This window comes from Embiotoca jacksoni, unplaced genomic scaffold (genome assembly GCF_022577435.1).
Source record: "Embiotoca jacksoni isolate LCO1_2020_lvr unplaced genomic scaffold, fEmbJac1.0.p SCAF_4, whole genome shotgun sequence".
NCBI lineage: Eukaryota > Metazoa > Chordata > Actinopteri > Embiotocidae > Embiotoca > Embiotoca jacksoni.
The window spans coordinates 10,460,488-10,486,427 of record NW_027185392.1 but is presented as its reverse complement, the minus strand read 5'-3'; the positions used below and the strand labels follow the sequence as shown (position 1 = coordinate 10,486,427).

The following is a 25,940-nucleotide window of genomic DNA, read 5'->3' as shown; positions in this document are numbered from 1 at the left end:
GTGTGTGTGAGGCTCGCTGAAGGGTTCCTGTGTGGATACCAAAGCTGATTCGTTGTTAACTCAATATCCCCATCTGGTGGAAACTTAACAGCACAGGGGAGTTTTCTCCATATAGTGCTGTGATTCAAGCAGATTTTTGCCGCGATAATCATAAAACACAGACACTGTCTTACAAAACAAAATAGTTTATTTACACAATTACATTTTGACTTAATGGAATCTTTTATATTTATGACAATAGAAGAAAATAATGTGCAAAATATATCATGATTTTAAACTTATTATTTCACCCTGCCAGACCTACAGACACAGACACGCACGCACGATTGCTTTTGTCAATGAGAGCTTTCCTGTCTAACGTCATACCTGTATAAGGACGCACCACAATAAGCTGTTCTTCAGTGTGCAATATAATGTAGATGCACAAGGCCATAAACTCTGTCAACTGCACCAATCGCTATGTCAGATGTTGTATAGCCTTCCATAACTTAGAGGACATTATATGACTACAATTATAACATGTACAGTAAGATCATAATTCCCTTGTAGTCATAAGTTGCATCACATGCGTTACACTAATTTGCTCCACAGCTGCTTCACCTTCAAAGAAATGACCCACAGCTGTGCAGTTTGAGTGCAAACAAGTGCACGTAAGCACACTTTTACATCATCTAAAACAATTCAGTGAGTGGTCGAGAATCAGGGGGGACTTTCACACCTCAGATTGACACATCAGAGGCATTTACTGGAATGTGTGCAACTTTCACTTTCAAGGGTCCACAAATTTGGCTATTTAAATGATAAAGCATGCAAAACAAAATGTGGTGCCTCGCGTAGGTAGACAGTGGCTTGAAAGGCAGTCAGTTAGCAATCTAACAAGTCAAATAGCTTCCCTCTGTAAGCTATATTTGTGCATTATTAAAAGCTGTTTAAGGCCTGTCGTAATTCCTCCCATTGAAGATGATTCTAGCTTCTACAATGCACATAGTGGGGTTCTAGTAAATGTCTAGAATTTTTCCAAACATTAAACCCAAGGCTAATGTCAATCACTGATTTACACCTTATATAACAGCTTACATTCGATAACAGGTATAAGCGGAAATTTGTTATTTGAAGGATTTAGCAAAGACAACAGTGATAGTTAGCTGTCAGCGTACCTTCACAAATCTGATTGTTTCAATAGCTAACCGGCTAGCTGAGTCTGTGTGCCTTCATTCTTGTGTGTGTACTGTGTGTGTTCGTGTGTGTTGAGGAGGCAGTAGAAGGTAGTGTATCTATGAAGGACAGTAACTTTTCAAATGAACCCTTTAAATCTGTTTTACTAAGTGATGACTTTGTGACTTGAATTTTTCAAATTGCCTGCCGAGTTTTTAGCTGAGTTTATTGAAATGTGCCATGATTACTGCTTATCTGTAGCCCTAAAATCCTTCACGAAGAGAGGTACATACTTTTTAATACTTGATTGTCCGTGCTGATCTCGCAAGCGTCACAGGCAGTATTGTTCTTTGGCATTATTCCATTTGGCATATACTGACTGGTTGTCTTAAAGTAAACACAGCAGGTCCTTACTAAAGAGTGAAACACTGCTGAAGTTCAATCATAACCTGCAGTGTCATCAAAAATGTTTCCCGTTACTGCACAAGCAGCTGACTGGTTATTCCATCAACTTCATGATTCCAGTATTAATCGTGTTGCTCAAGTTGCTTTTGAAATATAGTCTGTTTTTCCATTGCAAGTTCAGACTGTCAGAAGTGAAACTTTTTGGTTTCAGGAGCAGCTCATTGTGACTCAAAAGTGATGCATCTTTTCATGTGGCAGATTAGACTTCTTTTTTTAAAGAGGCAACAACCATTCCAACTATCAAAAGCACGGATGGTCTTATTTCTTGTTTCTCTGTGAGGTCACTTCATCACGTCAGTTGATGATGCCAGCAAACGTGTTGATCGGCAGAGGAAGCCCTTTGCGCATGTATTTGCTCAGTCCAGCGTCTTTGTCTTTTCCCAACTTGAATTTGGACCTCATAGTTTTTTGGACGCAGTATCCAGGATCCAGACACGGGGAGATCTCAATGCTACAACAGAAACACATTCAACATAGAGATCAGTTTGTGTTACACAGAAACTGGGTCCAGATCTTGTAAATATGCAGAATTAATTTTTCATTAAATTTTTTTTAATAAATAACAAAGTGATGCAAATCAAAAAGTGGCACAAATTAAACCCTGATTTGAAATTCTAATTAGAGGGTTCCTCTTTCAAACCCAAAGTAGCCTTAATAATTGGAGCTCTTTTTGATCTGCAAGAGATTTGATAGCAATCATGTCATCAAACATGATTTTCTAACCAATGAAACAGCAAACATTTAAATGACCATTATTTAGAGGTTTAAACTCGGGAAGGGTCATAGTTTTTGACTATTGGAAGTTAATAAAATATAAAAAGTAAATTTGTTTATGCAACTATCACCTTCCGTATTTCCCGTTTTTACTGTCACGTGGTTGTAGCGTGTTGGCGATAAGGTAGTGGTAATGCATCTAGAAGCTGTCTGCTAAACAACATAAGGAGAAGAAGAACTGGTTGCTAACAGGCTCTGGAGCTTTGTCAGGTAAAACTGTGTCGCTGTGAGATTAGATGCCACGGTGCAAACATTCACAAATTAATTGTGAAAAGAGGAGGTGCAGTCAAACTCTGCAGGAGAATCTGGCAGATCACCAGTCTGCCACAGCTATGCACAGTCATTAGAGTGAAGGACCGAGCAGACGATGTATCCAATAAGTTAATCATCAGACGAAGTGAGATTAATAGTCGATTAGTCGAATAGTAGTTTTGATTGAAATGATCACCCCTAGTGTAAACCTACAGTACAACGGAGACTAGACCCTTTTACCTCTGCACATTTGTGTAGGTCCGACGACAATCTTTGTCCAGTGTAACAGAGAAAGATCGACTCTCCAAAGTGCGAATTTTAATGTTGCTGGTCCGAATCTTTGACTCCTGCAAATTTCAAAATAAAAAAGTAAAGACATTTATTTTTGTAAAAAACATTTACATTGAGTAAGTTGTTTTAACGTTTACAACGTTTGTAACATATATTTATATATTTGTAACATAATTCCCAAAGCACTCGTCACTATGGCATTGCCTCGACTCACCACACTGTTGTTTTTAGTTTTTGCAGGGGTTTCATTCAACGTCAGTGTCAAACAGTTCAGATCTGTGAGATAAAGGATGAGAGACCATATGGAGCATAAGATTACGACACAAAAAAAATTTGCAAGTTTGGATGAAAGCAGGAATTGCTGGGTGTTAAGACAAAATACTGAACCTTCTGCTTCACTGGAAGGAATAGCACTGATCTGAGCACCTGACGTCCGGACTGAGATTCCTTTGTCAATGTCTCGGCCACTTAATGTCACCTGGACCCAAACATAGAAATACACACATAATAAAGTAAGCAACTGTCATAGGTCAAGTGTTCACACAAAGGCATGCACACAAACCTCAAAGTCTGGAAATGGATATCAAATAAGACATTTGGCAACACGCACCATGGTACTCTAATAAGGAAATAATGGATCTAAAAAAAAGCATCTTACCTTTCTGTAATTCATCGAGATTACAGCTCCACACAGCTCGCCCGAGCTCTTCTTTTGTTTATCTGTTGGTCAGAGGCATGTTGGTACACTTGGTTGTGCACAGATACAAAAAGGCTGACGTGTGTGCACACATTAGGCTCAATTATCAATGAAAGTACTGGGCAAAAAAATTACAAGTACACGCAATTCACCTCTAATTGACGCTGAGATCTGTCTGAATTCCGGAAACTCTATCTCCAGATGGGTAAGGAACACGTCTTCCAGAGGATCCCTTGTCATGTTGGTGAACGTGATCTAATGGAAATAAAGGGATTTTTAAAAAGATTAAATAGACATTTGAAAAATGTGACTGCGGATGAACAGATGCAAACAGAGGAGTACACTTTGATTTCATAGCAAGAAACAACAATCTACACATAAAATGTTTGGTGCTACCTTAACAAAGTAGATGGTGAAGTAGACAGGCTGCTGGCCACTACGGACGTAGTAGGAAATTACATCAGAGATGAAGGGCTCTTTTGGCCTTCCAGGGTTCGCTTGTTGCTGGAGAGGACAAATGTCGTGTAAAGTGAATCTGCCTGCATGCATAATGTTGTAATCACACTCTTATTTTGGTCACACTAGGGTTGTAACAAGAATACAGCGAGTCACTAAAAGGTCATCTGCTTGCTAAGTTATGTACATTTAACTGCTCAAACTCACTTTTTACATTTGTTACTTTTCTTGACGTTTTAAGTGATTTTAAATTGAAGGTTGTGCATTATAATTTGAACTTTCCTTCATTCTTTGTGTTAAATATGAATAAACCTTCTAAAAGATGTAGCATTGAGCTTCGCATTACAAATCACATTAAATCTAGCTCTTTGAAGAAATGAAAGAAGGTCTCAGCCAGAGCGTGCTCGTTATTTTCTAGAAACAAACAGCCTTTTCCATGAACTGAATGAAGAACTCACTTCAGGCATCGAAATAGAAATAGAACAGTATTTCATGTCATTTATAAATTACCACCTTCATTCTCATTTACAGTATTTCATTCTTTACATTTATGTTCTTGTTTCGTGGTAGTTCTATTTCCTGTTTAAGCCTTCAGAGTCAGAGCAGAGTCAAAAGTTATTTGACTGCAGCTTACTTCCTTGGTGGTTTCAGCAGAATCAACTATGTTTTCCTCATAGTAAGTACGAGGTTATGCAACTTCCTGTGTTATAGCTTTCTTAAAAGACAGCTGCCACATTGACAAAGTGGGATACAGTTGACATTTTCAAAGTGTGTCTGTAAGACGAACTACAACATAGTGCACACTATAAAAAAATGTGCAAGTATTTAAACTAAAGAGCCCATTGTCTGTAATTATTCTTCGGTCTCAAACATAACGTATTTATCTAACATAGGTCTGCTTAAAAAAAAAAACATTTCTTTCAAACTAGTTCATATTAAGTGTATCATACCATTTTAGCCAGTTTGGGAATCATGCAGCCCAAACTCTTGACGTTACAGTTGTACCATGGGTCCACGTTGCTCAAGTAGGAACCAATAGTGCAGGGATGGAGGTTTTCCTACAAATAAGGAACATTAAAGTGGAACCAAAAATAACAAACTATGCAAGTCAGCAGGGGTGAAAGAACAAGGCAGTAGATTTTCCTTATAGCTACTATATGCTTTAGTTGTACCAAAAGAGAATTACACCATTTCATGCATTCTCTGCCTGCAGTTATGCATGTTTAAGATAAACCATCACAATGGGGAAAACATAATATAAAATTATAAGTTGCTGAACGTAAATTTGGCTGGATTTATCGGTTTTGCACACAAATGTTATACCTTCAATGAGCAGCAGTAGCTCAGATCCATCACAATGATGAAAAAAAATAAATTCCTTTACACTTTTATTTTGGATAAATTGTTGAAATGATGTCATACAAGAAATGAAAGACAAGAATAAAATGACTGCACTAACAGCAGATCCTCAGTCAGAAAAGTGACTAAAAAAATTGAATCTGACTATTTTATCATATCAGGAACAGCAGTTGTATATTCATCACCATTACATCACAAAAATGAAGAGAATGACAGCATTGTAATGGCTATTTTCACTGACTAATCTTCCTTACAACAAAGCCATTTGTTATATTTTGAGGTGTGCTGACTTTCACACCACAATTGATGGTGTGTTGACAAGAGGAAGTTGCCTTACCTTAGCAGTGGAAATTGGAGTTGGAGGCATGCAAACAGGGATGTAGTAAAACTGGATGTTGACTTTCATTGTAAGAAAAAGCCTCCGTGCTTCTCTTTTCCTGCAAAGGCCCAACCGAAGATTTGTGAGAAGTTCAAACTGGTGTGCAGCAGCTGACACCGGGCAGATTGATTATCCCAGCCCAAAGGTTTTCGATTTCAACAATTGACATTTGTGATAGAAGTAGTGTTTTGTTTTACAATCCAGAAATAATTTAAAACAAATTGTGTTGTTGTTTTTTTGTACCTGAATGTTAACCTTTATGGAAAAGTTTAGGGATTCATTTCGTATATGACACGAACATGCCTCATGGAAGTTTTGTTGCTGCATTAATAGGAAGCTTCCAATATACATAAAATTCCTCATTGTTAGCATAGATGCAAAATGACTCCTCAAAGTAAAACATGTTCCTTAAACTACACAGTTGTTATCATCATAGTGGAACCAGCATATACTTATGTCTATCACTTCTTTATACAAACTGTTTTACAGTAATTTCAGTTTTTTATGCAAAAAGATGCTCCAAAATATGAGATTACCCACCAAAGAGGGAAAACCTATTTGATGTAAGGCCTTGCTCATTTTATTGCAATATAGAGCAGTTTAATTCATGAACATGGCCAAAGCACATGATTACATGCAGATGTCAGCTGCAAGACAATATTTCCCCTAAGCTTCTGTTTACACAATCTTCGATTTGTTGGTTTAGCTCGAAACCATGTCTGTAAAACTACCACATTACAGTTTGATAAATAAATATAAATCATTATGAGGTGTCCCAATTTACAGTAACAAACAATTAAAAGCAATATATTTAGTCACACAACAACCCTGCCTGTAAACTAAACTATCCGACGGCTGTCGAAGAAGCTTCATCAGGATGTGTATGCGCCATGTGTAATATTAAGAGTCCCTCACCTGAAGAAGTAGTAGGTTTTCGCCAGGCGCCCCAGTACCCTGTCATCCCCCATGGCGACTATCTTGGCAGTGAAGTGTCTCTGCTGCTTGGGGAAGGGGTTCTGCATAGAGCTGCTTCCTGCCTGCCTCTGCAGCGTGTCCCCTCTTCTTCCTCCTCTTCCTCCATTTCCTCCGCCTCCTCCGAGGCTTGCGTGGTCCTCCAGGGTGTCCTGCATCAGCACCATGTTGTCCTTCACGGATGGTTTCATCTTGACGCATCCACGCCGTAACAGCTTCCCTGACTCTTGCTCACTGGGAGAGATAGATTAAATGTCATACTCCAAGCTCTGATCAATTTTAAACAATGTAAGGCTTGATCAGCAAAACAAGTGATGCAAGAGATCCCATGATGAGCATCACTGACATTTTTTAACTTAGTAAATACGTCTTAAATCTTAGTGTAAGTTTCTTACAGTAAAAGCTCTTTGTGAGGATTACTGTCTTTATTTGAGGTGCCTTTAAGGTGATTTACATGGCTTACAAAGCTAATAACTTACAGCATGTTTTGAAAAATTGAAGGCAGTTTCACATTTTTACTTCAAGGACAACATATTATTATGCCAAACCAGAAGTAAACCTTTAATTATAGTAAGATAAGTAGTCATTGTACATTTTGCATTGTTCCCATGCTGCACTCATGCTGGCCGCATCCAGAGATGACGATGGGGAGGGGTCAGTGCTGGGGGGCAGGTCCCTTTCAATACCGCTGTCGTTGGACATCACGGAGAAGCGAGGAGATGGCATCAGGTCGCCAGGCGATTCACCCAGCTCAAGGTCCTCCTGTTCTTGGCCGAGGGAGAACTGCTCTGACGTGGAACTGGATCGAAACCACTTGGCCAGCTCTCGCCCTGTCAATTCAGACAATTCAGCAATTCAGACACTCACATGGAGCAACAGGAAACAATTCTTAATCCTTTGTCCAAGCTGGTCTCTCTGTTTACTTACTGACAGCAGGCATATTTCATCTGCACATAGGACACAAAGACATATATACTTCACATGCAGCCTTATGCCTCATCATAAGCGGACCACAAACATGAGTTTTGTGCAACGTGTAACTGTTTTGTTATGGAGCTACAGAGTACACATGCCAGCTCTTCCGAGGTAGGAAACTCTAAATCGTGCCTTAATCTAAGGAATCTATTCACTACCCTGCTGAGATGGAGTACGCACATTTATCAAGTGCCTGCCTTGTGATCCCTCAGCATTTAATGCTTGTTAATGCACATATACAGCACACAGGAAACAATCACTGTCCTTTACTTACAGACAAAAATAGTGTGTGCTGTTATACAGTCATCTTACCGAAGATACAATGCAGCCCAGGGCATATCCTCGTTTATTCAAGCATCATATAAAGTTGTCAATGCTTCCACCAAGTACATTGTTTTACTGATTTACATTTACAGCCTGTTTGCACTCAGGATATGAAGAGTATACTGCAAATGTACACTGTACTCAGTTCCACTGATCCATCCAATACTGTTTGGGATAAATCAGTTTGTTACATTAAGTCAGCTCTAAAACACTTTGCAAATTAAAGGAACAACCAATTCTCAGATATATTCACACTCTGGAGAGTGTTATACTTCAACATCTTTTGATTAGGTTCAAGTCCTGCGTCACATTCGAGCCACTTTAATGAGGTTTCTGTGGGCGTATAAACTTTGATTTAGAAAGGATGTCCCTGTATGATTGTTGAACAGTAGTGCAAAAGGCACTTCTCAGGAAATAACCTTTTATTACAAAACTTCAATTCCAAGTGAGTTGGTTTATCCATTTTCAGTAAATCAGCCCAGCTCTCAGCCTAATCCATTTCAGATGACTGGTAATAACAACATCCTGTAGACCCCCCCACTCACAGATATCCAGATCCTCAGTCCACAGGTGGAAGCTCATCTCTGGGTTAGGAAGAGGGCAATCACTCAGAGGTCCACCAGACAATGGCTCTGCAGCATCCGTGGAGGAAGAGACCAAAACTGTCACAATGGCAATCAAAACAAAGACGCATACACACATACCACCACCTCCAAAACTTCCTCTCTGTGAACACTCCTTTCTGGCTTTTAGTCTTCCCGCTGGGATGAAGGTAGAGCAGGCTCATTGGATAGATCGCTGACACAATAATAGTGCGGAAAAGAGTGGATGTCATGGAAATAGATATCCGGAAATTTTAATATAGACAACTGACAAGACAGATTTCGCCATGGAGGAAACCGCGAGACAGACGCAAGGTCACATTTTTGATTTGAGCAGCAGGCAGTGTTTGTGAACATAAAAAAAACATGTCCATCGCCAGCAGTATGTGCTTAAACAGCACATTGAACACCACTGAACTGACTTACAGAGTAGCAGCAGCTTAAATGGACTCAGGATGAGCTCAAGAAAATGTAGAGATTTCATACCAAATCTAGTGCCTGTGACATCATTATATTTACGCCATTAAAATTGTAGGGAGATCATTTCCTCTCCCAATGATTTGGATGATTCACTTATCAAGAAAACTGCCACACATACAACCCATTCATGAGCAAGCTAAAACCCTGACGACTTTCAAAAGCTCTACAACTTGCAGCCATTTGTGATGTAAGCACATCTCTCAAATAAATATTGTGCAACAGGCCACAGGATTGGTTTTAAAGATTTTTCAGAATAAAAAAATGCTACACAAACTATTAAAATGGCAAACCTGAATGCCAAATAAGCAGTCTGATACAATACTTAACCCTCCCATTGTCCCAGGGTCAAAATGACCCGCAGCTGTGTTCAACCAAGTTCTATTTTATTTCTGTATTTTTATATTTTTTGGGATCATTGGTGATCATTCTTTAAAGAAACCCTCACAGCCTCCTTGTCACCAATGATCCCAAAAAATATGAAAATAAAATAGAACTTGGTTGAACACAGCTGCGGATCATTTGGACCCAAGGACAACGGGAGGGTTAAGATAGAACACGATAAAGCTACGAAAACTCCTACAAATTGTGCACAACTGAAGCAGACGTAATTTCATGTTTGGTCCCCTTAATGCAGATAATTTTGTACGAATACAGGGTTTTTGTCAGTCAATATCAAGACTGTTGGTACTTTAGGTAATCCGATAACATCCTCATCTTATCTCTTCTCTGTTGTTTTCTTTCCATTTGTCTTCATTCTGTTACATAACCAGATGTGGCTGTAGTTCTTGTGGTTTCCCCCTTCGCATTAATGTCTTGCGAAACCAGTAAGTTGATTTATAACTCCGGCAGAGCAGCTGAGCCTCACAGGCACCCTGCCTTGCATGGTTTTGTATTTCTTTGTCAGAGAGCGCCTTACCTGACTCTGTGTCTGCGACAATATCGCTGTACAGTTGGTGGAGACGGTTCCTCAGCGCTCCCCCCTTCCCTCTGTCGCCCTCCTCCACACTCTGCTCAAGAGTCGCTAACACTTCCTGAAAGTACGGCTGAATGTCTTGACCCATGCCCTGTCCCAAAACACACACAAACACGTGGTTGAACGGACACACATATGCTTGCAGGAAGATAAACACATACAGAGCATGTATTCATAGCAAAGATGTCAGGGGTCAGAAATGTGTGTATGTCTGCCGTTGTGTGTGTCCTGTTGAGGTGTTATGTAAGGACCTGTGCCAGGAGACATTTCCACCACACAGCTCAGAAACAACAGACCTTTCATTCAGGATGTTTCACATGACACATAAAACAAGGACGGACTCAAAACTATTTTTAATCCCAAATTTTTTTAAATTTACTGCCATTACTAAACATCTAGTCAGACAATCATTAATGCTACTTTCACCCTCATGAGTCATTCTGGGAAGTATTTGCACTCACTTAAAACTGCTGAATATGTAGTGACCACAGAGGCTCTGCACATGATTTATCGGCACACGGAGGTTATTTACTTCCCCCACCGACAGTGGCAACAATCACCAACAAATACGCCTTGACATCCGAAAAATATGGAAAGTTTCTATAATTAGCTAGATTTTGCAATAACCTGAACAAAAATCTGAAATATTTTTAAAGGACTTGCAAAGACTACAGAGAGGAAGAGTTTAATATATTATATAAAAAAAAAAAACATCCCCATAAGTTCTTACATTCTGTCCTGTTTTGAAACAAATAATGTGTTCAGCATAACACTGCTTCCTCAGAGCAAAGCTACATGGTAATACATACAGTACTACAATATGTAGCTCAGGAAACATACAGACAATGCATACTATAAAAGCAGTGAAGAAAGTCAATTGGAAAACTGAAAAACGGCAACAACTGAGCACAATTATACTGACCTTGAGGGCCTTAGCCAGCCTTGACCCATTACACTGCTCTGTTCCTAAAGCAGCCTGTATGGAGTGTTGGACTACACTCCGCATGTGATCCAGAGGACTTAGAAACCTTCCTGAAGCTGAAGCGGACGCCTCAAAATCCCCCGTAAGGGCATGTATCAAGGAACCAGTGAAGACGTCAGGATCAGCCAAAACAAAAACCCTGCAGATATTTACATGACAGACTTGAGTGATGATGTTTCACAACATGCAGTGCTACGAGGAAATAAAAACATGCCTTTTTAAATTGTCAGTTCCGGGAGGCTACTGATTGTACTTCCAGGGAAGCATTACAATTACGTGACTCACCTCTCCTGAAAGGGATGGTGCTCATTTTTTAGTCTCTGCTCAGCTGTGACCATTCTCTGGTACATCAGACCTGTGGATCAAAGTAGTATTTAATGATAGTATGCTGTTGCAAATCCTCAGACAATGTATCTTTACACATGCTTGAGGAACGTCAAATGTGAAGTGTTTTTTTCATGGTCTTATGGCCTTTACTGCTTGCCTGCCTGCAGCCTCTGCCTACAAGACCCAAAAGGGTGGTTTCAATGGAGAGATTGTCTCACCTGGTCTAACTGGCTGCTGAAACTCTGTTGTATAAACAGGTGTCAGTCAGTAAACCTGTCTAAGGCTATGTTCAGACTGTAGGCAAATCCTATTTGTATCTCAGATCAGATCTTTAGGACAGATTGCCTGCAATGTTATTGCCAAGGTTGCTGTGGTAATGACATACGTGTAGCTACACTGGTGTTTCGGCTGACATCGTCATTGTGTGTGTTGTGAGTGACGCAAAAAATCCAATCTGAGCCTCCAGAGCGTCGGAACTGATACACATCCGTGGAAATCTAATTGAAATCACATTTCAAACCACCTCCAGACATGGTTTGGATTTATTTAGCAATTTATTTACAGTTCATTTATTTTTTTGCTGTCCAGACTTTTTAAAAATCAAACCGAATACAATCTGCAAATGACAAAAAACAAATTCAGGCCTTTTCTATTCATGTATTGGCGTACCTGTCTAAGGAATAGATTTTTGTAGGAAATGGCACACAATTTTAACATCATGGTGAAAGGCCACTAACAAATAGCTTTGTCATTGATGCCCTGCTTTTTGTGTTATAAATGTTGAATTTCTCAAAGACGACCATGATCTAGCAGCTGGAGCTCCTCAAGCAGGTTGCTGTTAAGTCTACAGGCCGTGATCAAAAGTAACTAATCAATTCTTATTTAAAATTGTGTCAGCAAATGAAGGTGATGAATAATACCTGGAATGAAGCGCTCAGTTTTTATTTGTCTTGTGTAGCTGAGGCCTACTGTGCAGTAGGGATGAGGATAGGTTAGTAGTCGCTTACAAAAGTCATAAACCCGCTTGTAGAGTTCATCTGGAATGAAGGCTGTCTGGAATATCACCAAGCACACACACACACACACAAACAAAACAAATACCATTTGTGGTTAGCAATGATGATTATCATGGTGATTGGGCTTAAGTATGAAGGAAAACAATATGCACAGAAATACGTGCCACCATTTTAGGTTTTAACTTCCTTGATGACATTTGTTCCTGGAATTACAAGACAACCATCCTCTGATTACCTGTCCTAAAACTGCCACATTACGTACATTAAAAGCAATGTGCAGAGTAATTTTATTGCATGCCAATGCGTCATTTTTAAAAATGTTCAGTCAATAAACAAACCTGTTGGTTCTACGTATTGGGAGGTTTATCTTACAAAGCAGTGTGGCTTTGTTTCTGGTGTCAGTAAGGCTAATTAGATATATTCAGTCATTATAGAATTAAGTGAACATTCATACATCTATGCATGCAACAAATAGTGTGAAAAAAATGAGAAGGACTGAGGCAGTTTTTCACAGAGCACCAGTGTGGCTGTACCTGAATGATGGCAAACATCAGAGTGTGGAGTAAAGGGATGATGCATCTGCGAGAGTCCCATCTCTCTGCCTGCAGAGAAAACACACTCTATGCAGCATCTCCTTGACAAACACGTCGATAATATAGTGACATTTCAGTTACTGTGAGGTGACTATAGCGGCCTCCCACTTTAAAGGGAAAGCTAGGAACTAATTTCAGAGCCTACCAGAAGCCATCAAAAATACACGTTTGTGGTGAAATAGTCCTTTAAAATTGGAAGTGTCAAGAGTGTCAGAACAGAGATCAAGTACCTTCTCCAGCTGCTTTATTAGAACCCACACCAGAGATAGGCTGTTGACAGGATTGTTTTGAACCTTTTTGTGAAGCGTCCATCTCAGCATTCCTGCATGCACACGCACACACACACACACACACAAGCAGGCCATTAACAGATGCAAGATTTCCACAGCACTAAACACACTTGCTAAATGTGTCACGCTTGTCTCCATTACAGTGCTAATCCAAAATTAATGCTATGTAGCTGGCTTCACTAAATATCTGCTCAGGGCGGAAAAGTTGACAAAGTAGAAAATCTTTGCATACAGAAAAACACAGAAACAAAGGAAGTCTTCAGGAGAAGATAGTTTTGTGACATCCTCCTTTTAGATACACTGAACTCGTGTGAATATATGGTGACCTTGCTGTTGCTTTTTTTTTTACACAATGTACTGCTAAGATAAATGAAGACTCAGTGATATAATTAGAGTGAACAGCAAAGACAGGTAAAAGCTCATCACCGCGTCTTAGTGGCGTGGTGAAATAGATGATGTTGTACCTTTGTTGAAACAGTCCGGAGGCTGCTGCTTGTCTGTTGCTCTGGGCAGCACAGCCTGGACACTGCGGTACAGCTCTGGCTCTGGAACAGTAGGGGAGCAGCCAGCTGACAATAAAGTTGAGAGGTCAGCAGTTAAAGGCTGAATATAAAATGTTTTTGTTTGAAGTTAAACATGCTATCAAATCTTCTTTTGAAATGAAGAATGACCAGCTGTAGAAAAGTAATCCATTCTACTTCTCTGACAGAGAACATACATTTCAAAGCCAGACAGATGTTACCAAAAGTAACTCTGTATGTATCAAAGATGAAATTATTTCCTTTTTTCTGCACATATTTGTATCATTGAGTTCAGTGTGTAAACACACATCTGAGTGTGTGTGCTGTCTGTACCTGCTGTCTCCATGCTGTACGTACTGCTCGAGCTATCCCAGTGGGCCTTGTTGGTCATGGCTCACACGCATTCTTGGTCTATCAACTGCAGTTAGGAGGAAGACGTAGAAAGGAAGTGTCACTTATGTTACGACATAACCGTGATCAAACACCGAGTGCGTAGACAGACTTCGCTTGACTTCAGGCGGCTGACATTTTTTTAAATTTTATGTCTGCTTGCTGACAGCAGTGTAAAATTACACACGTGTTCAGTGGAGTTATTTTAAAACTCTCTTTCTCTGTTCACATGCGGACGGACAATAATATTATCACTGTCTCCGTGACACGAGACACTTTTTGCATTTGTGTGAAATACGGAGTCTCTAGTTGACATTTCTGTTTCGGTAGTTACTGCTGAGGAGGTAGATCAAGTCTTAAGTGTTTAACCCCTCCAACCTGGAGTAATAGAGATTTCCAATTGCAGCATGTTCACTAAAGAGGCCGCATAATACTACTCTGACAAAAATGGATGTGCCATTTGTTATACTTTATTTTGGATGCATTAAATATGTGTTTTTTAAGCAGGGACAATAACATCAGTGTTTACTGTCTCTTTACTGACTGCAGGGACAAACATCTTAATAAACCCTTTTGTAGTTAATTTTTCCCTTCTGGGTTTAGGTTAGGTTAGGTTAGGTAGTTACTTTATTAATCCCCGAGGGGAAATTTTTTTCGCTACAGCAGCATACAGAAGCGATAAGATAATAATATAATTTTTAAGGAGGAACTACTTTAGTGTCGTCGCCACCATGTCTTCAGGCTGAGTTGACACAAGACTCGATCTGAGGTTCTGTCCATTTCAGCTTCATAAGATGACCTGATTAATCTAAACTCAGTTATTTGACGTGATTCCTTACAGACAAAGTGCCCAGCAGAAACTTTAATAACAATGTGCAAACCACATGAGAATGAGAAGGTTTTTTTAGAGCTGAAAACAGTCCCTTCCACCCTGGAGGTCCCTGTGCTAGAACCAGACTGTATCCGTTATAATAATGCCACCAGCATCATTTTATAAAGGTTGCAAAGCATGACGAAGAGTATTCGTTGTACTGCTATAATTAAAATGGGTGCAGCATTTGTTGTGCTTAATTTCTATTATATCAAATTTCATTGATTTCTAGCTGAGAATATTTAAAGCCTGATGAAAAGGAAAAGGAGATGTTTTGAATTTAAAATTCTTCCAATTGTCATTTCTTCACAGAATTGTTTATTTGGACCTCAATGTTTAGCAGCTGACCAAATTTCAGATTTGTTCAAAAATAAAACCTAAAATTGAGGTGTTAAAGTGTACCCACGCAAAAACCTATACACATGCATACACACCTCCCAACACTTACTGATGGTTAACAGATAAAGAATGTGCAGTGTTCCCACGCTAACTCTCCTCAATAGTGTAAAAAGGGTTCTTATTAATAACACAACCTACTTAAGCCACTTACTTTATTTGAAGTCCCACAGGTTTATGAGTCATTTCTTAAACCCCCACAACACAAACTAAATGTGGTATTTGGCCAAATCTAGCGAAACATAAATCACCCATTGTGGCACCTTGTTGGTTTAATTTCAGATCATTTTATGATTCAATCAATACATATGTAAATGAAACATACATATGCATACATGCAGAAATGACATATGGCCCCAACAAAAAACACAACAAACACTAATTGGACAGGACCTTAAGCAATTTCCCGTGGCTTTTACATATTCACAGACTGCTTCTTATAAATACCGAGAGGGATGGATAAGATGTTTATTTATTTTCAAGCTTTGCTCCTTTTTTGCCAATATTTTTAAAAAGCTCTACAGCTATGCTCTCAATTTATTGACCATAAATCATCCTGATCTGAACACTTTTGCATAATTACAGAGAAGTCATTTTTTTCACTTTATAGAACAAGTTCAATGTAGTAATTTGAATCAAAATGTCCAAACACATACTTATGCTGGCACAGGAGGCAACAAAACGACCAAAACCCTTCTATTCCCGTGCTAAAAGTGAGCAATTTAAAGTGTAAAATCGAGATAATATCATGTAAACTTACCCTGTTCCATAAGACCAAACTGCCCTCCAAGACTTTCACATTCACACTCGACTCAGGCTGCACTGAAACTAACATGTGTCCGACTAAGTGACAGAGAGCGAGTTAGAGCGAGTTAGAGAGCGAGAGAGCAAGAGAGCGAGTCGCAGGCAAGTGAGGACAGCGATCCATTGGCTGTTGTGTTTCCTCTTGTGAGAAAGAATGAGTGAAGTAGTGACGGGGATAAACCCTGTTTGTGTGTCAGCAGCACGAAGAGGGGGAGTGGCAAGGAAAACAAGGGGGGAACAGTGTTGGCGGGTGCAGGTGTTGGTAGTTGTCAAAACATTTAGTTGGTTCAAGGCTGAATGTATCTGGATTTGTTTTGGACCTCTGACGACTGACACGTTTCCTCATATTTCTACATTAACTCACTGAGTTTTGCTGTCTTTCATATTGATTTCTCTTATCGCTTATTCATTAATTTCTCTTTCTCCCTCACACACACACACACACACACACACACACACACACACACACACAAACCACATTGGAGGTCATTCCAAAGGCCATATGTCTGCGATGAAAAGACTTAGTGTGATGGATTTAGCCTTGATCCCTCTGAGAAAAGCAACACTTTAAAAAACGGAGTTAACAGCGCTGCCTCAGCAGCTGAGCACTGCCTGTTTCACCACAAGTTTCCGGTCGTCTCACCGTCTGTCATTCCCCCTCCTCTCGCGCCGCTTTTGTCTGTTTGCATCTTCAGTCATCTATCTGGTTCCTTCGGTGCACACAACAGCACGAGAGGTTTTCTTTTTCTCTCCCCTGTTTGTCTTTGATGGAAACATTGCACTATGTATGAACTAGCCAAACATGCACATGCATAAAGAATATCATGCACATGCATCAACTCTGGCAAAGACAGAGGTGCAGATCTTCTCTATGTGACACGCAGACTTTTTATTCTGAAATACGCACTTCCTTTCTGTCAAAATGAGTGGGCGGATGACATGCTATATTTAGACAGACAGAGAGAGAGATATGCTGAAACAGAGAGACAGAAGGAACCAGAGTTCGGTTTCTTTTCTAAAAAAGATTGAAAATATGGGCACCACGTCATCCACAACATTTCAAAATAACTAGTTTGGAAGTTAATGTGCAGAAAATGTGCTGCAATAGGTCAGCCTCTTAAAACAAAAAACAAAAACATTGTAGCTTCTTAAGTGTATGTCGTTTATTTTAAAAGTGTTATTCAAATAGAAATTTTATTCTTCAACTATTACACTGCATTTAAGATGTTTTAGGCATGACTTTCTGCCAATTTAATTTATCCCAGCATATACTTACAAGTAGACTTGATCTTGTCTGGACTTTAAAGGCATTTTCAGTGGGTTTGATCAACGTTTGTCCTCACAAAACAAGTAAGTAATGACATACCCACATAGCCTAGGGATCTACAAAATGCATGAAGCTTTTGCTCAAAGTCCACATACTTCTCTGTGTAATTCGTATACATAGAAAATATCTAATCTCAAAATAAACTCTTCTTTTAGCAAACATAGGATGTTTAAGATGTTGAAGCTACATCGAATAATCAAACGAAATCAAGTTGGACACACTGTACATGCAGGCATTTGCATGATAGCAATGTGATTTATTGTGCTCACGCAAATCACTTTGTTTTAGTTGTGCACAGAATCAAAGAGAAATAATGTAATAATAGTGATACACACAATAATATAACACCATGGTGGTGCTAAACACTGCAGCACATTAGTTAATACGTTAGATTACAACTCTAAATATCAGAGTAAACCTTTTGACCAGTATTAAACTTTTGAAACCCAAAACTGGGCACTTCACAGCAAAAGCCCTTTTTTTCAGAAACATCTTCTACCATTTCACTAAATCACACCTGATTGGTTCAGAAGAGAGCAACATCCCAAAAATGTTTTTACTAACTTCATGACTTTCTATTATATTGTTTCTTTTGCCATTACTGCCAGTAATATCACCCAAATGACCCAGAAAACTATTAATAAGTAGAAAATAGACCATAATGCTAGTACAGGTGCCAAGGCCAAATGCCAGTCAAACAAACTTCCTCTATGACTGTTGCCTATTTACGTCTAATATGAATCAGTTCCTGATCTGAGTTTCAGTGACAACCTGCATCCATCTACACCTTCCCTACACAAGCACGGCGGTGGTCAGACAATGTGACCAAATAGAAAACAGGAGTGACCATTTCCGTTTAGGCACGTCGCAGACATCTCAGAAAACAGGAAGGATCTGACAGCGATGTGTAGAAGTGTGTTCATAGAGAACGAGAGAGGTGGTATTGAGGTGAAGCATTGGTGGGTGGTGTGTATGTACTGTATGTGTGTTTTCTTGAGTGGAAATCCCCAACTTAGGATAGCACAGAGTCTGTAGACACAGATGTGCTTCACATACTGACCTGGACAAAGATTCCTTAAGGGTTTTTTTTCTTACTAAAATAAACATGATGCAAATTTAATGCAAACAGCCTATTTGACCTTTATGATTGTAGCTCAGTGCTATGAGAAAGCCTACCAAAGAAATCCCTTAAACAGACTACCTTTCTATTCAGTTAAAGCCAAGGGGGATATCAATCAAAGTGATTTCCTGCATCAACATACTGAACAATATGAGGAAGTCCTCTTGGACTGCTGTGTGTGAGTCTATGTCTATAAACCTGCCTGGCCTGAATGACCAGAGATTATCTCCTTCTCAGGGCAATAATGCAACAATTATGCAACAAACAGGTGAATATGTCACTAAAAAAAAAAAGGAAAAAGTTGCTGATGGTTACAGTTGGTGTCAATACAAACAAAATTCAGTCATAAGGCTGCATGGACAAGGTGACACTGAGGGTTGTATGCTAGATCCATCAGGCAAGGGGAAGGCAGATAGGAAAAGGTAGCGATGCAAGGGGGTTTCCCAGAAGGCGTGTGCATGTGCGTGTGTGCGTGTGTGTGTGCTATGGTCCTTTCTGTGTGGCCTTTGTTGGGGAGAAATGGGTCAGTTAGTCCATTAGGGGTCAGTTGAGGATGTGGCATTAAAGCTGGATTAGACATCAGGCAGCAGCCAGGCAGCTCTGTACAAATACTACACTGAATCACAAAAGCAGATGTAAGCAGACACACATCCTACACAGCAAATTTCTGGAGTGAAATATCCTGGAGTTAAACAAAGAGTTTGATTCTGGGAGTTTATTTTCTAAGTTAGACTGCAACTTGTGTTCAGTGTTACTCTCTGGTGGGTAATATTCTGGTGTTCATTCGCTCAGTGTTAAGGAACATGATTCAACACTACTCCCGGTTTTGACTGCACAGCTTTGTTGCGTATTAGCATTTCAAAGGATGCCTTAGTTATTTCTTCCTAACTGTTGAGAATAAAGCAACCAAATGAAATCGAAGTGATGGGTAGAAATTACATTTAGTTTTGTTAAAGCATGCTGTTTATTAATATTTCAATGAAGACATAATGATAAATTAAACTTGTTACACAAAGTTTTCACGCAACATTAATTGCTGCATACTGCATATAATTATCTTGTAGTCAGTCTTACCTAAAACCTTTATAGTGTGATGAAATTGTAATCCATGAATGTCAAACAATAGACACTTTTAAGTGTTGACTGTTAACACTGAAAAAGTTCACATTCAAACAACTCAAGGTTAAAGTAAAATGTACTCTTCATGGGAGTCGAGTTTTAACTTCAGGTTCAACTCCTGAAAAGTGTTAAAAATCCACTCCAAGAAAAGAGTTACTTTCACTCTGCTTGAGAGTGAATTCGATGGTCTCACATGTACAAGCAAAAAGAGGTGATTTGAACTCAGAGAGTTTATTCCAAAGATGTGAATTTGCTGTGCATGTCTGAAACAATGTTTGTTCTTCCACATACGTCAATATCAGAATATCTAGAGTATCTGGTTAGAGTGTCATAATTGCAGCAGACATACTACACCCTGTGCTTACTCAAGTCAACAGTGAGGTCCAATGTTTAAAAGATAAAGGAAGAATAGATAGGAACATTTGAGATACATTACACTTAATTAAACAGGTAGACTAACTGCAGGGATACCTCAAAAGTAGATTTGAATCCATCTCATTTGTTTAAACATTGACAGGCTTGCAAACCATAACAAAAAAGAGCCACACTAATTCCTTAAAAAGCTTAAGACATAATCCATAAAGTATTGTCTAAATAAGCTGACAGTACAGTAGGCAACAAAAATAAATTCATAACTTCCTCCTTCCCCAAGTTATCTTTAGAAACGAGCAAGGAACTGTAAGCCGAAACTGCAGGAAAAGATTGAGTAAGTGATATTGTGGCAGCTACGTAACAAAAAAATAGCGTGTTATCCATTAGGAGTTTGAGTGAAAACATACATAATTCATACTCAATGGTCCCCACTCTTCACTGGTGATCAACGGGCCTTCTGCCTGAGGCCACAGCTCTGTCTATAGGAACAATGCTGTCTTTGTTCACAGCTGTCCATCCTCAATAAGCATGAATTTAGAAAATGAATTTAATCACTGTTGAAAATCACTGATGGAAATCTCGGTGGTAACAGGTCATACAGCGTCACTGCACTGCAAGTGCAAAGCTGAAGGAAGGCAGAAGAGCTATTGTAAACTAATTGTAAAAGTTTCTGAGGTTGTAGAAAACCTACTCGTATCCTATTTATGCTAAGATTTACGAACGTGTCAGTCAGTGGGAGTTGCATCTGTTTCAAGTTCTAAACCTCGTATATGTCATATAACAGATGTTCATGTATGACCACACAAAAGTATGTACATAGCAAATTCACATCTTTGGAATAAACTCTGAGTTCAAATCACCTCTTTTTGCTTGTACATGTGAGACCATCGAATTCACTCTCAAGCAGAGTGAGAGTAACTCTTTTCTTGGAGTTTATTTTTTTTAACACTTTTCAGGAGTTGAACCTTGAACTCTTTGGGAGTTAAAACTCGACTCCCATGAAGAGTACATTTTAGTTTAACCTTGAGTTGTTTGAATGTGAACTTATTCAGTGTTAACAGTCAACACTTAAAAGTGTGTATAGTTTGACATTAATGGAGTTAAAATTTCTCGGAACTATAAAGGTTTTAGGTAAGACTAGCTACAAGATAACAACATATTCCTCACAAATGTATATTTAACAATTATATGCAGTGTGATTATATGCAGTTTGCAACAATTAATGCTCCGTGAAAACTTTGAGTAAAAAGCTGCAAACTAACCAATGTGTTAGTTGCACTGTGATTGGTATACATGTTACGTTCCTTCTTTGTACACTTATGGTTTTCAATGATAGCCCCATTTTATTTATCATTATATCTTCATTGAAATATTAATAAACAGCATGTTTTAACAAAACTAAATGTAATTTCTGCCCATCACTTTGATTTCATTTGGTTGCTTTATTCTCAAAAGTTAGGAAGAAATAACTAAGGCATCCTTTGAAATGCAAATATGCAACAAAGCTGTGCAGTCAACACCGGGAGTAGTGTTGAATCATGTTCCTTAACACTGAGCGAATGAACACCAGAATATTACCCACCAGAGAGTAACACTGAACACAAGTTGTAGTCTAACTTAGAAAATAAACTCCCAGAATCAAACTCTTTGTTTAACTCCAGGATATTTCACCCCAGAAATGTTTCTGTGTGCTGAGGAAAAAGTAATAAAGTGTGTAGACAAATGTGAGGATTCCTGTGGATCGCCTCAAGTCTCGCCACGCAGCAGACCTTATTTAGCCACTCTGGGCATGATGAGGCAACGCTGCACCAGAGCAGCAAACTTTCATAGGAGGTCATTGGGTATGAAGTGATTCAACAAGCACAGGATGTTCCAAGTGCGTCACATAGACATGATCAGCAGCACAAATAGATCCTCACACACTTGGCCACGATGGAGCCACTTCTCTCCAAGGAGCCCACAGGCACGTGGCCATGCCAAGAAGTGCTGCCATTTGTTTTTATGTTCCTGACAACACAAACAAGAGGGTGGCGTCTCAAACTGAAGAAAGTCTGCGGCTGTCTGCATTTTGGTATTTATAGTATGTTGAATGAAGGGAGTTTGGTAATAATTTTGGGCAACATTGTGATTTTTCATGTTGGGTCAGCTCTTTTTCCAGGAAATCGCAATGGTTGTGTGGGCTCACGAAGGCCTGGCACTCAAAAGCAACACATCTGCATAAAGTGGCAAACAAAATCTACAGGTTTTTATACAAAGCTTTCAGCATAAAACTAACAATTGCAATTAATGAATCTGAAAATTCTGTTCTCTTTAAATATTTGCCATTTCCTTGATCTTCCAATTATTAATATATAAACTAATTCATATTTTTAATATAAAAACTAATAATTAACCATTATTAAGACTATTTGTCGTTTTGTTTTCTGTCCATTGACTAGTTGACGCTTTAAGACCTTGGCTATTTTTTTAAATTACAATTTGAACAAATATCCCCAAATGTAGTCAGCAACAGCTACAAGATTGTGAGGCCAAAATAAACAACCATGGGCTTTATGGATAAGACTTAGGGACTTAGGAGCATTTTAAAATACAATAAGTCTCCTTAAGTTAAAAAGTTAAGTCTCCTTGAGTTAAAAAACTGAAGCAAAAACATACCTTTTTACAAACTGTAATTTAGAGAGCAAATAACAGCCTTATAACAATGAGTCACTGATGTTATCAATCCTGTTCTAAATATTTTCAGCTGGAAATCAATTCAATTTTGTAAAATATAAATGAAGCACAACAAATGCTGCACCCACCCTAATCATAGTCGTACAAGGCAGCCTCTTCCGTCAATGTCATGCTTTGTAACCTTTATAAAATGATGCCACTGGGATTTTTGTAATGGTTACAGCCCGGTCCTAGTATAGGGACTTCCAAAGTGGAAGGGACTGTTTTATCTAAAAAAAAAAAAAAAACTCCACTGAAATAACGACTGACGGAGTGCACTGTGAACGCCCAATGTGGTTTGTACATTGGTATTAAAGTTTCTGCCGGGCACTTTGTTTGGAAGGCATCATGTCAAGTAACCAAGCTTGAATTAATCAGGTCATCTGACTAAATTGAAACTGCCAAAACCTCAGATCAAGCCTAGAGTCTCGTGTCAACAGCCCATAGACTTGTTGGAGACTCGACTGAAGTAGTCCCCGTCTTATACCCTAAAGGTAAAAAATAACTATAAAAGAGTTTATTAAGTTGTTTATCCCTGCAGTCAGTATAACAACTTAGCAAGTCCTCCTTTCTATCAGTTCTTTATGTTTGGAGTATCTTCAGAAGATGTCATAAGTCAGCTCAGTGTGTTTGCTGACGTTGGGATTAAAAACTAATGAATGAGTGTTGACATTTGCAGGACTCAAAGGTCTTTGTAAAGAAAGTTCACTATATATGGACCCTCACGGGATGGAGTCATGCCCTGTTTGTCCGCCTGTCCATCGATCTAGTTTTAACAAACCATGAAGTCACTCTGAAATCTTAACAGGGGTTTGCCGTATTCTATCATTCATGATAATATCGGTATGATCTATAAAACGGGGAAAAAAAAGAACTATTCCAATTTATTGATGTAATGACGTCATGCGATAACACAGCGTCATGAAATGACTTCATTTTTATGTAAAACTGAGGGAGACAGCAATAAGAAAGACAACTGAAAGCAACTAATCGAGGAGGTAGTTTCATAAAAGGGAGCGATTTCAGTCGCGTTGAAGTGGTTTGGTGGCCTATCACCCACCCCTAACTCTTGATGTACAGTCTCCGTGTTATTTTTAGAGTTTGTATGTGCTACATAAATTCCACCAACCGGATACTTTACACTGAAACTACTGGCCACAAGAGATGGCAGAAAAAACTAATAGCTGCAGCACTTGTTAAAAAGGTTCCCTCTAGATGCTGTCATTCATTTTACCAGGTAAATAATTTTCCTTATTGTTACTGGAAGAAGAAAGGGAAATAATACAGTATTTTCTTTCGTGTTGTGAGAAGTATTATGTAATGACAGTACTCATGATCATTATTACAAACCAGTGGTGTCAATAATGACAACAGGTCAATTAACCTTGTTATTTATACAGTAGGTCTTTTTTTTTTTGCAGCTTTAATTGCAGCTCTGTGGCTCATGGTGCACCTGCTGCAGTTCTCGAAACATGTTGTTTGGCTGCATCCTCTCAAGTGTTTGTTTTTGAGTGTGTCATCACAAGTTATTTCAACATGGTGACTACAGTGGTCAACATCACCATGGAGATCAGATTTAACACCATGTGGGCAGGAACTTATTTTCCTCGTGTATTTGATTTACGACGTTTGATTTTGTTATGATTTCCCTTTGAACCCTGTCCAAGACGAGATTAGAGATTAGTGGCTTTGAGCTAATACCCTAAATATTTTAAGCAGCCATTGGAGAGCCTCACCCAGCAGCTGACATCACTCCTTAGAGATTTTTAACTGCGCGTTGTAGGGTGTCAACACTTTTATGGTCGTCTGTCTTTAAGATTTACAAACAACCTTTAACGATGTTGCCAAGGACAATCTGTGTATCATGACCACTTGCTTATTTTAAGAACAACAAAATCAATTCCAGGATTCTAACATGGACACACACACCCACACCCCCCCACAACCCCCCCCCCCCCCCCCCCCCACACACACACACACACACTGAAGCCACCGAGCATCCACTTCACCCCAAAGTGGTACCAGGAAGCTCAGATCCAAAACAAGGAAACAGGAGGAAACCCAGCAGTGCTTTTAGACTCAAACAGACACAACAGAGGGTTGGTGGCTTCAATGAGATCAAGCACTGTTATCAAACCTTTGTTATTATCTCAGGATGGAAAAAACAAACCTCCCACCGCCCACTCCTGTGTCTTCCCGTGTCATAGGCCATGATTTGTGGAAGTTTTTTTTTAAAGACTTGCACGTACAAGAGGATAAACAAAAAAAACTAAAAAGGATGGGGGGGGGGGGGGGGGGGGGGGAGGGAGGGGAGGAGTCTGTGCGCTGCAGAAGAGCAGCTGACGTGAGCAGCAACACCGGAACCTGCCCGGTGTTATCAGTAACCTACGGTCATATCTTATCTGCGCGGTGCAGTATGCGGTATGTTTGTTTCGCTGTTAGCAGTTTACAGTTATAAACCTGAGATTATAACTGTAAACTGCTAACAGTGCCTGTTCCTACGGCTCACCGGTGCGAAACATAAACATCCAGACCAAAAAAACAAACAACAAAACACGCCTCAAACATAAACAGTTCACATTAGCAGAGACGAGCAGTAAGAACAAATTGCGCATTCCCAGACGGCAGATCTATCTACAATATCAGCAAACTCCAAATTGCAGTCTTCCACGTGAACTTTGTATGCGCGTAAATTCGCAGAAAACTGTAAAAATGTAAATATGTCTACATTAGTTAAACAGTGATATATTTCTGTTTGAGAAAACGTACCTCATGTAAGATTGTTCATAACAGCTCCATTTGCCGGAGTTGAATTGGCTTAACTTTAGGTATCAGCTCTCCCCGAGTGCCGGTGACAGTTTGCTGCAGTCATCTGTCTGACAGTGTCCGATCTGACCACGCCCACTGCCGCACGAGAACCAATCAGAGCTCGTTTCTACGTAAACC

The 25,940-nt window shown here is 39.3% G+C and overlaps 1 protein-coding gene across 2 annotated transcripts; it reads right to left on the bottom strand.

Moving 5' to 3' along the window:
- Positions 1 to 169: 169 nt before the first annotated feature.
- LOC138209440 (phosphoinositide 3-kinase regulatory subunit 6) lies at positions 170 to 25,846 on the bottom strand. 2 transcript variants are annotated; one of them, XM_069168028.1, is made up of 21 exons: positions 25,764 to 25,846; positions 14,217 to 14,301; positions 13,827 to 13,931; positions 13,303 to 13,394; positions 13,013 to 13,081; positions 12,384 to 12,516; positions 11,422 to 11,491; positions 11,077 to 11,275; positions 10,098 to 10,245; positions 8,645 to 8,731; positions 7,393 to 7,630; positions 6,744 to 7,034; positions 5,787 to 5,886; positions 5,041 to 5,148; positions 4,031 to 4,138; positions 3,787 to 3,889; positions 3,596 to 3,657; positions 3,325 to 3,415; positions 3,152 to 3,213; positions 2,887 to 2,993; positions 170 to 2,071 (listed from the first exon to the last, which is right to left on the bottom strand). In XM_069168028.1, the coding sequence occupies exons 2-21, from the start codon at positions 14,272 to 14,274 to the stop codon at positions 1,915 to 1,917; spliced, it is 2,388 nt and encodes a 795-aa protein (XP_069024129.1). In that variant the 5' UTR covers positions 14,275 to 14,301; positions 25,764 to 25,846; the 3' UTR covers positions 170 to 1,914. The 2 variants fall into 2 exon arrangements, with proteins under 2 accessions (XP_069024129.1, XP_069024130.1); XM_069168029.1 differs by lacking the exon at positions 25,764 to 25,846 and adding an exon at positions 16,301 to 16,482.
- Positions 25,847 to 25,940: the final 94 nt, after the last annotated feature.

Coding starts and splice junctions, on each gene's coding strand:
- LOC138209440 (XM_069168028.1), bottom strand. CDS start 14,274: ATGACCAACAAGGCCCACTGGGATAGCTCGAGCAGTACGTACAGCATG. Junction 11,492..12,383: donor AACTGAGCGCTTCATTCCAG/GTATTATTCATC, acceptor TTTGATCCACAG/GTCTGATGTACCAGAGAATG. Junction 10,246..11,076: donor GGCTGGCTAAGGCCCTCAAG/GTCAGTATAATT, acceptor GTTTTGGGACAG/GGCATGGGTCAAGACATTCA.